Genomic DNA, 11650 nt, shown 5'->3' with positions numbered 1-11650 from the left:
AACTTTCTTCTTAGTGACATCAATGGAAAAAGATTACTTTGGCTGCTTCCACAAATGCAAGCTTCCAAAGCTTTTAATTTTCTGGTCAGTGCATTCACCTTCCTTACCAAGAACAATGGAAACAAATATAATGTTATTCAATTTCCAATGGAAATCATTTGACTTTCATACCTCAGATTCAGATTTTTTTGGAAGTACTAGGGTTTGAACTCAGGGCTTCATGCTTATTAGGCAGGCACTCTACCACTTGAGCCACATCTCTAGACCCAGACATTTTGAAATAAAAATAAATATGAACTTTCAAACAGGTAATGGCTGAGAAAATCACAGAATCTGATACAGCATTCATGAAATAAAAAAGAATATAACTATAAAACACATCTATAAATATTTCAAGCATTTCATCAAATAGATGAATTCTAATAATCAAGAAGAAAGCACTCCAAAACATAATATTTATTTAAAAGATAATGTAGTTTATCTTGAAATCATTGTTTCAGGGACAGAAAGGATTTAAACATAGAATAGAAAAATGAAACATTCTTAACTGATTTTTATTGACAACAATAGAATCTTCACTCAAGGAATGTATAAGATACTACACCAATTTTAATTTCATTTAGTTCATTAATATGATACAAGCATATGAAGATAGGACATAAAACAAGATTTAGCTAGCCTAACTACACAAAGAGAACAGAAAGAATGACCAGTTTTCAGTTGGTAACAATTTTATATTGAAAGTTAGTTTATTAACTAATATAAAAATAACTCTGCAGTAGCAACCGTGACTCAAATTGAGTCAGTGTGCAGCACGTGTGAAACACAAATGCAGCTGGTGAGGTACAACACAGGCCTCAAACCCGGCAGCACCAGGTCACATTGTCCAATTGAGCTGGAATCTTAAGGACTCCTCACAGCACAGGGTGTGTAGCCAGTGACATTTCTCCTCAGACTCCAACCAGCTACTACTATTTTTCAAAATCTCCTTCTTTTGAGATAGTGACATGGCTTAAGAAAAAACTCAACTGCCACTACTGAGCAAAGAAGGGGAAATATACCTTGGAATGGGTTTGGAATGCTAACAGACTCAGAAACGTGAGAAGACTAGAGCAGACGTCATCAGAAAGCATGGAAATAAGGGGCCCTTGGGCAATTTAATGCTAAGGACAGATGGACTGTTGTTACACTCGGAAGGTGACACCAAAGAACACTAAAAAGAAAACTGGAATGAAGAGTCTTTCCTTTTATATGGTTATGGTAAAAGCATTTTTTAGAAGAAATACGGATGCCAAGTTGAACAATGAGTATTTAAATAAAATAGAATGTAGAAGGAATTAATTCTTTTCTGTCAGGCTGACTGCCCAATTTTTAAAAGTGGTTCTGTTAAGTCAGGCCAGTTTTATTTTATTAGCCAACTGTACAGAGCATTAGACATTTCTGAGGAAAAGCAGGGAAGCAGTGATATCTGTCAGGTAGACTGGGGAGGAGGGAGAGGTGAGAGAGTGTATGCAGTTAAGCTCTTCATGCTTGTCACACCCATCTCTTCATGCCCAAAGTGGACAGTCTTTAACCTGTACCTTAAACGTCAGGTTCAGATCACAGATGCTATGGTCATCAAGTGCAACAGAATTAGGATCCCAAGTACCCAGTGCTCAGCGTGCTGCCAAGCATCATAAACCACATGAGCAACTTGAGAGAGAAGTTTCTGTGCAGAGGAGAGGAAGATGATACTCCACACAGCAAAGGTTCTGCTTTATACGGTCTTTCTATATCCGGAGGTAATGCTGTCATTCCCTGAATCTGAAAAAGGAAAGAGCAGACAATGAAAAGATAGCATATGGTTTAAGAGCAGGATCGTGGCCAAGCTTGCCCAGTCACCTACATTTTTGCAGAGAATAAAGGGGACAAACCATGGTGGTCAAAGGAACAAAACATCAGGTAATCAGAAACTTAGGGTTTAAGAAGGAGGCGGAAAAGAGGACCAGACACTCCTCTGGAAAAGAAGAGCCAGAAAGCAAGCTCCCATTCTTTTCGAGTCTCTCATCCCATCCTATTTTCACTTTCTTTCAACTTTAGTTTTAGGTGACTTGTCCTCTTCAAAGGGACCTTTAAGGAATCAGGTACTTTCAGTCAACCCAAATAATCATTGAACAAATAAACTCAGACATGTCAAAGGGCAATCTGACCATTTGATTTATGGATGTGTCTCAACCTTAATTTTTTTCAGGTCAAATGTAACATCAAAGTTCTCAGAGAATAAAACAAAGCAGGGCTTACCGACCACTCTGCATTGTCTGTCTTGGAGCATCTCACGTTCACTGGCAGACTGAGGACAAGCTTGTTGAAGGACAGACCTTCCTTCTTAGTCCATTTAAACTTATTCATTGCATCCATGAAAGAAAGGTTTTTATACTGCTTGGGGCTTTTGATAATGAAAGGCCATGTCCTAAAATTAAATAATCACCAATTACATTCAGAAAAAATGTACATATTTCCCACAATTTTCAATATCCTAAACATAGACTTCATACTTGTTCCTTACATGCCCTCTCTATAGCATTTATGAACTTATTACCAGTTATTAAATTAAATAAGGAATATTTTTAAAGAATGATATTTCTTGTTTTAATAGTAAATGTGTATTACTTTTAGAAAGATAGTTTTGCTCCAAAACTGAGAGCTTCCTCATAGTCTTACAATTCTAGTTAACAATACAATATAGCTGGTAAGTATTCATTTTGGAAGAGTGAGATGCTAATGATCAAGAAACCCCAGGTTCTTGAAAGATACTGTAACAGGGACAAAATTCATATAGTGGAAAAGCCTGACCCCTGCTGGTTGTTCTGTTTTGGCTAGTTAGAGTGAGAAGATAAATATAACTGATTTGAATTTGAATCAGTGGTTTAAAAATTTGACTGAGAAAAAATACACTGTGCTCAATATACTCAGCTTTCATTTGCCACTCTAAAAAATGCTAAATATCCAAGAAAGGAAGAAGAAATCATAGTAAAATGACACAACAAGCTTGAAATGATACCCTTCACATTATGTCTTTCATTAAATATTTTATAGATTGACTTCTGGTAAAAGGAAGTGTTAAATGTTGGCACACCAAAAAAATTTACATGAACTAATGTATGGATGTTACAGATTATCATGGGTGACCAACAGGTATTTGGCTCCAAGATAGCCCAAGAAGATGTCCCAGGGATTTCTAGTAATTATCAAATAATTAGCCACCCATCAGTTAAGGTGGCTTAAAATATTAGATCATCACATTACTTTCACTTTTACATACATAACCTACTCAGGCACACTGAATATTATCTTTTTAAATAAGTTAGACAATCTTTAATAATTGTTTGGAGTTATGAAAATAAAATTTGAATGTTAAAAATGGAAATTATTTCTACACTCTTACAAGTGAGAAAATGAGAAAGACAATGGGTAATAAATGAAGACCTCTATATTCTTCAGGCCTAATTTTCTTTTCCCTCAATATGTATTTGTTGAGTTTTAAATGCATTATTTTAAACAAAGATCTTAGTTAAGTGCCATAAGTTAGGAACTACAAGGTCACATGACATCAAATACAAATAGCAATTACCTAAAATCTATGGCATTTTCTAATTACATTGTGGTGAAACATAGAGATATAATCTAGAATTAGAATAAAACAAATATTTGACTTGAAAGGAGCTATTAAATTTGCACACAATGTCCTTTTAAATATACTGCTAGATTTTATTAAATATAAAGTCAAACACTAAGATAAAATTTATTTTTCAAAAAGATAAGGTGCCTATTTTGAAAAGCAGAAATCAACTTTATAACTAGAGAAATGACAAGAGTCTGAAGGAGAAAATCATCAGTCTGCAACAACCTAAAACACCACAAGGTGGCACTGATTTTTACTAAGGTACTAAAATATAGATTGGAATTTTTGGCAGCCCTGATGATAAGAGTGAACACTGCAACCATATATGGAAATGAAATAAGTTTAAAAAAAAAACAAGAAATAAAAAAGCAGCGTTTATTGAAATTGAACATCATGAAGTGACATATGTAACCACATTTGCTAATTAGTGTATAGACAGGCAGAAAAAGGGCAAAACTCAATGGTTCATTGGAGACAATGCATGAGGATGGAGAACCTCTCAGAGATGGCCTCCTTGTCTCATATTTTTGTCCCTTTTCCACCCCTACTAATAAATTTCACATTTTCCATCTCTAACTTTCCAAGCTACTCTAACACCACACTTCAGATTAACTCCTGAAGAACAGGAGACAGAAATAGGAGATAGCTCAAATGAATATACTAATTAAAAAGCTCAAAAATACTGAGCTTTAAACAGAAACAGGAAGCCTTAATGTAGCAATTACTTCTGCTATTAGAAATATCAGGAATGTTATAGAAATGAAAGCAGTACATTTCTGCACATTCTGGGTACTGTGCAAATACCAACCTAGACACACCTATAAATAAAAAAGTATTATTTACACATAATGGTAGTTGATAAAAATTCTGTTAATGTTATGATTTAATATTGACAGGCAATTTTCCTTTGTAAATCCAGTCTAAATTCTCAGATGTTTTTCTTAGAAGGTAGCAACATTTATTGCAACACATAGCAGTACAGAGTAAGTTTTCATTTTGAGGCAAAACCAAAGCTTATTTATATTTGTAAATTCAAACCAATCAAGGAAAATTTTAATGGTTTTTACACCTTACTGTCCTGCTCTGAGTAAATTAAAAGCAAATGAAAATAATTTGAGACGAATTTCTCAAATTCCATTTCTGTTTTAAAATTTTTATTGCTAGAATCTTTCTTGAGAGTAGAGAGGCAGGAGGAAGGGAGAGCAAGATGGCAAATCTTACCAAGAAGCAGTGTCCACGTGCATGTAGTTGAATGAATAGCCTCATAAGTCTCCCTCCATCAAGCAAATATGATTAAAAATTAGTAAAATATACAAAAACTTATTAACAGACTTCTACTTCTGGCCATTTGTAGTAACTATCACCAACTTACTGTAAAAAACAACAACAAAAACCCTCAAAACTGATAAAACTACAGAATAGCTGGTGTTGGAGACTGGCAAACAGGCAGCAGAAAACTATGACCCCAAAAGGAAGGAAATAAATAAGATGTTCAAACATTATTTTCATTCTAGCTTTCTGCTTGGAAGCACTTTCTGGACCATTATGCAAGAAAGGGTATTTCCAAGAAATAAAATGACAATTTTAATAAATTAAGGAGATAAAAGTCAGAATTAAGAGAGTTTAAAGCACTAGAATTTTCAAAGTAGAGTACTGAGAGGAAAAAAACAAACCACACTGATAGCACCTTAAAAACCTGAGTAAGGGGCCAGAGGTGTGGCTTAAGTGGTAGAGAGCATGCCTAGCAAGCACAAGACCGTGAGTTCACATCCAGTAGCACAAAATAATGAATAAATAAAAATAATGTGACACCTATATTTAGGATAATATTCCACAAGGCTGGGGAAGGAATACCAATTTCCCAGAGCTCACAGATAGCTGGCAGACATTCAAGCTCCAGCTAGTCAGAGTGAAGCATCTTTGCAATTGACACAGTACAGACCTGAGAATGCGTCAGGCCCTAGTTGTAAAGCTAAGTAAGCCCTAAACATTTATTCTAACAAGGCTTTCAAAGAAGTAAAATAATCTAGTGCTAGTCAACATAAAATTCATTTTCTATATCTAATAAAAAATACTAAAAACATAAGGACACAATTGTGGGCCATAACCAAAAGGATTCTTCAAGATACAGAAACGACAGAGGCTACAGAATTAACAGACAAGAATATTAAAACATAAAAATATTGAAAAAATATGCAAAATGTCTACACTGAAAAATATAAAACAGTGCTGAGAGGAATGAAAGAGGACTGAGCGGGGAATCACACCATGTTCAAAGGAGAATATTTAATATTGCTAAGATGTCATTTCTTTACAGTTGATCTAGAGACTCAACATTATCTCATTCAAATCCCAGAAGTTTAAAAAAAAGAAAAGAAAGGAATTGGCAATGAAATGAACCTAGACTATCAAAATAACTTTGGTAAAAGAAAACAAATGACAAAAATTTAGAGACTTACATTCTCTTATTTCAAGACATCCTTGAAAACTGCAATAATCACATTATAACCGTAAGGCTACTCGTATATACAATCATGAAACAGAACAGAGTCCACAAAGAGTCAACAGATGGTCAACAGATTATCCAACAAATATCTAAAGTAATTCAATAGCAAAAAGAGAATTTTCTTTCTTCAAATAGTTCTTGGACAACTTGATATTCATATGAAAAATAACAAACTGAATTTACACACCACACAAAAAAATTTATTCAAAATGAATCATTCACCTAAAGGTAAAAGTTAAAAGGGGGAAAACACAAAGAAAATATTCACAATGTTGTGCAAAGATTTCTTAGAAAGGATATCAACAGCACAAAACAAAACAAACAATGATAGAATGAACTTTAATAAATACAGTTAAAATGAACACCAAGCTATAGATTGGGAGAAATCATCTATAAACCAATATCTGATAAAAGACTAATAGCCAAAGTAAAAATGAACTCTTACAATTCAATAATAAGGGAACAAACAATATTTAAAATTACAAAAACAATTTGACAAAAAATGTAAACACACATACACACAAACACAAACGCATGACTGCCGTAGAGTTTTACAGATAACCAAGTTCTCTCTCTTGCTGTGGTTGTGAAGAATAACTGTAGGATGTGCTGGGAATGCAAGATCCTGAGATAGAATGCGATTGGTTGGAACAGTACGGCCTCTGTCCCAGTAACTCCATTATGATCTGAATGTCTGCATGGCTTCAGAAGTCAAGGTGAAACCTAATCCCCACAGTGGTGGTATTAGGAGGTAGTTAGGTCATCAGAGCTCCACCTACATGAATGGCTCCATCCTGAGGAATGGGACTAGTTCCCTTATAAATGTTGCTTGAGTGAAACTTCCACCCCTTTCACAATCTTGGAAGCAGAGAACAGTCCTCATCAGCCACTAAGTCTGCTCGCTCCTTAACTTTGGACTTTCCATCCTCCACTATGATAAGCAAACACATTTCTGCTGTTTGTAAATTGTCAATCTAAATGTATCTTCTTGTAGTAGTTCATAAGGACTAAGACAGTGTTCTAGTAACAGGATATCCTTCAATGCTTTAGCCCAGAAAACCACATTTCTCTGGAGTAAAAAAATCCAGAACTGGCTTGTTTTTCAGGGTCCCTCAACTGCAGTGCAACTGAGGCATGTGTGGTCAACACTCCATCCACAAGCCATGCTCCTGAGCCTCAGGACACTGGCTTCCGTGAGTCCCAGGCTTCTGTTGTCCCTTGCTTGTCTGTAAGCAATAGTTGATTTCATGTAGCTTTTTGATTATGAGTCTATTATGTGTAACCAGATTTTGACAAGTTGGTCGCCAGTGAACCTGTGTTACAATGACCAATAAGCTTGTGAAAAGAGGCTCTATGTCATTAGTCATAAGGGAAATGGAAAGCAAAACCACAATAGGTTATGACTACAAATACATTAAAGTGGGCAAAAATTAAGCCAAGCACGGCGGCACATGCCTGCATTTAGGGAGGCTGAGGCAGGAGGATCATGAGTTAGAAGTCAGCCTAGGTTACATAGTGAGACCAAGCCTCAAGAAAAGGAAGGGGTAAAAATTAAAAGATTGAAAATTTAAAATCAGCAATAATATTTAGCAATAGGATTTCTTAGACATTACTGGTGCCAATATGAAAAGGTGTAATTTTGGAGAACATTTTGAGAATCTTATGAAGTAAGTGTAAACTTAGTTTGTAGCCCAGTGACTCCATGCTAGATAGTAACTCAGAAAAGTGAAAATGCATATCTATGAAAAAACTAACATAATCATGTTAATAACAGCTTTCTCATAACAACTGGAAACTCCAAACGATCCATATGAGGTATATCCACATGAGGGAACATTATTCAGCAATAAAATGAATTAACTGCATCCACCAGTATAGATGAATTTCAGAAGCATTCTAAGTAAAAAAGTCAGACAGACACAAAAGATTGCATAATATACAGTGACATAAGAAGATTTGCAGCTTCCTGCACCATTGTGAGAGAGGTAGGACTGACTCCACTTAGGTATGACCGAACTTTTGAGGGTGAAAGAAATGCTTTACATCCAGTTTGTATGGGATCAAATAGATGTGCACTGGTTGGAGGGGGGAGGTGGAGGGGAAAGGCATAGGAGGATGAATGTGGTGCAAATAATGTATAAACATGTATGTAAATGCAAAAATGATACCTGTTGAAACTGTTTCAGGAATCAGAGAAGGGAGGGATGAAAGAGAGCAGTGGAGGGGGTGAATTCAAGTGTTATATATTTGACACATTGTAAGGACTTTGTAAAGACTACACTGTACCTCCAGCCAGCACAACAATAATAAAAAAAATAAAAACTTTATAACAATATATTTAAAATAGATATGTTTTATTATCTATGTTATACCTCAAGCAGTTTAACTATATAACATAATTTGAAAACATAAAACCTTATCATCAACATGCAGACAAAAAAAACTAGACACACATAATGCCATAAACTTTACAATCTAATTGTTAAAGAAGGAAACTGAGAAATCTAACTCAACAAGGCAAAAAAAACTCCTAACCCTCCTTCACTAGTGAATGTTGGAAAGAACACAGCAAAATGGGAGTCTTCATGATAGAGGAGAACCTAAGGGCTGCAACAGACTGGACAGCCTGATACAAAGTCTGGCTCATCTCTCCATGGAATGTGATTCAACCTTAACCAGCTAGAAAAATTCAATGAACAGATTTTTAATAAAGTCTGAGGATGAAACAATTCATGCATTCTTTTTTATTTTTAAATTTTACTTTATTATTTTTACATTTACTTACATGTATGTACATTATTTGGGCCACCTCTCCCTGCCCACCCCAACAGAACCTGTTCCACCCTCTTGTTCTCCGATTTTGTTGAAGAAAAAAACATAGGGTTTTTGCTAGTTTGAAATAAAGATAGCTATATAGGGAGATTCCTTGTGTTGTTTCCATGTGTTTGCATACAATAAATCACCCAGATCTCACCTTTCTCCTGGTCTGGAAAGAAAGAAAACTAGGCTAAGGTATGTCTGAAGAAGTTTTGGACAGAAGTGTCTCAGCATAAGCAAGAAATGAGACAACAATACAAACACGGGGTGAAAAGAAAATTATATAATATTGCTTGTAATGAATGATACAGGAAAAACTAAATCTAGAAGAAAATATAAACAAATTATAGTGGAAATAATTCTAAAAATTATTTCATGTGTTCAGCTTATTTAATAACATGAATTTAATGGAATAGAAGCTCAAATACAAGATAATAAAACAACAGAATGAGATGAAAAAGGAGATTGTGAAGGAAATACATTTAAGACAAAATAAATATTGCTTCAAATATATTAGAAAAAATAAGATACAGAAGAGAACCCCTTGGAAAATTTTTATATTCTAGAAAAATGCAAAAATGTTAGAAAAAATTGTAAATATAATACAAGAAATTTTTTCTGAAATGAAAAAAACCAAATGAATATATGCTTTGAATGAACACTCATGTTTCAGAAAAATTTGATTCAGGTGCTCAACACTTATATATATATATTCAATGAGTAGTAGTTCATGAGTCCTATGGGTAAAGGAAGAATTCCCCCATTCATACAAAGAGATGTCCCAAGGGAAAGAAAGTACGTATCCAGACAAAACAATATCTAAATAAAAGTGCAGAAATTCTCAAGCATGAAAGAACTGGGAGCATACCACACCCAGAAGCCCTTCCTGATTCAACAACTTGAGAATAAAACACTGACAAATTACACTAAAAACTTAGAAATTTAGGAATTGTATAAAGATTAAAGAGCATCACTGACTCTATTTAAATATGTATATTACATTAAATATTATGGGAATTACAGCTTCAAAGTTAGATGTAAAAGTTAAAAATCATGAAAATGCAAAAATTTGTAATATAAGTAGTAAGTATTTGGTGTTGTGGAAAAGAAATGTGGGAAGAATATGAAAGTGTTAATGTTCTCATCTTTCATAATCTAAAACTGAAAGTTGTAAAAAAAAGCAGTAAGTACAATATCTTAATGTCTCTTATGATCTATTTCCTCATCATTTGAGATCCCCTTTATAAAATATTATCTCTTGTGCTTGAAACAACAGCAAAATTTATTTGAAATTCCACAAATGTTTAGTTGTACTTCAGTTTCTCTTTCTTCAGATAAATGAAAAGCAAAATTAAAGTTGATTGATTTTGCTTAAATTTGTGTACAAGGTATAATCTTTCTGATGACATTCAATTTATTCATCTTCATATCAATGTGTACATCTAAAGATGTCTGTAGTAAACATTCTACTTATGTCAGCAATGTTTATTTCCTACAGAACTTGTGGTGAATGTTTTTGCATGGTTTTAAAAGATTTGCTCTGTACTACCTAGACTCTATATAATATGCTAGTGTGATTTTTAAATTATAAAGCATAAAGCAATTTTCCTGGAAACTCAAAGAGAAATGACTCCTGACCTTGTTTTAAAATGAGAAGCAATTACATAGGAATTTTCCATCACATAAACCTCACTGGAGTGGCATATTCAGTGCTGATGTGTCACACAACAGAAAATACAGAACTTCCCTAAACTCATCATCCACTCTTTTACCTCTTTGTAAGTTTTTTTGTTTGTTTTTACTTATACCTTGCTAGATCTGCGGGAGGCAGAATAAAATTGCATCCCCCAGAACAGACAATAAAAATGAGACAAGATGTCATTATCTGTATTTTTCTATCAACTCCCTATCTAAATACTAAGATCGCTACAGAACGCTTAAAATAAAATGCAACATCTAATTAACTATTAAAAGTACAGAACAGAGTCTTTGGAATCAAATGTTATATGATGTTCCTTTCAGACCTGTACAATAGTAATACTATTTTAAGCAAAGTAGAAAGAAGAACACCTCACCATTTCTCTTTCTGGTCTTTAGACATACCTGATTGGTTTGGCCTCTACTATCATTCATGTCACTGTGATGATGAACTAGATTTGAAAGTCTAATTTAAAACCTAAACATGCTATTTTAAAATAGAGGCTCTTTATTTCTCATGTCTTTGAAGAATAAATTTAACCACAAAGTTAAATGTTTTGGGCAATGACCGCTCAAAACTGGCCTTGTTCTATGAAGCAGTTCTCCTTGCTTTTCCAGGTGATGAAAACCCAACTTCAGTGTCTCCTGAATGAGGTCAGAGTTAGGGACACTAGCAAAGCCTGCCAGGAAAGGGGAGCTGAGTATTTTTAGAGGAATCCTACAAGTTGAACAGAAAATGGGTGGTAGAATATTCATCTTGTAAGCACACAGCTTTGAATGAGCATTTGTTTTTAACATTCTCTCCCAAAAATATGATTAGGAAATTTTCCTACTTAATATATAAAAAACAGTATTCAAGGGAACAAAAGTGAGTTAAATCTAGGGAAGGAACAATATGAGATCAGAATGTTGGAGGCTGGAGGTACATCTCAGTAGCACTGCAATGCCAGGCTCTGGGTCTGATCCCT

The 11650-nt window shown here is 34.4% G+C and overlaps 1 protein-coding gene across 2 annotated transcripts in view; it reads right to left on the bottom strand.

Annotated features, from left to right (window-relative positions):
* Positions 1-438: 438 nt before the first annotated feature.
* The window catches only part of Moxd1 (monooxygenase DBH like 1), an 86863-nt gene continuing 75651 nt past the window's right edge, over positions 439-11650 (bottom strand). For both annotated transcript variants that reach the window (XM_020164452.2, XM_074074471.1), the window contains exons 11-12: positions 2281-2449; positions 439-1803 (exon numbers count right to left, since the gene is read on the bottom strand). In XM_020164452.2, coding sequence (XP_020020041.2) covers positions 1633-1803; positions 2281-2449 — 340 coding nt within the window. In that variant the 3' untranslated portion in view covers positions 439-1632. The remainder of the gene's footprint in view (positions 1804-2280; positions 2450-11650) is intronic.

This window comes from Castor canadensis, chromosome 1 (assembly GCF_047511655.1).
Source record: "Castor canadensis chromosome 1, mCasCan1.hap1v2, whole genome shotgun sequence".
Classification (NCBI taxonomy): Eukaryota; Metazoa; Chordata; class Mammalia; order Rodentia; family Castoridae; genus Castor; species Castor canadensis.
This window is presented reverse-complemented; position numbering and strand designations above follow the sequence as displayed.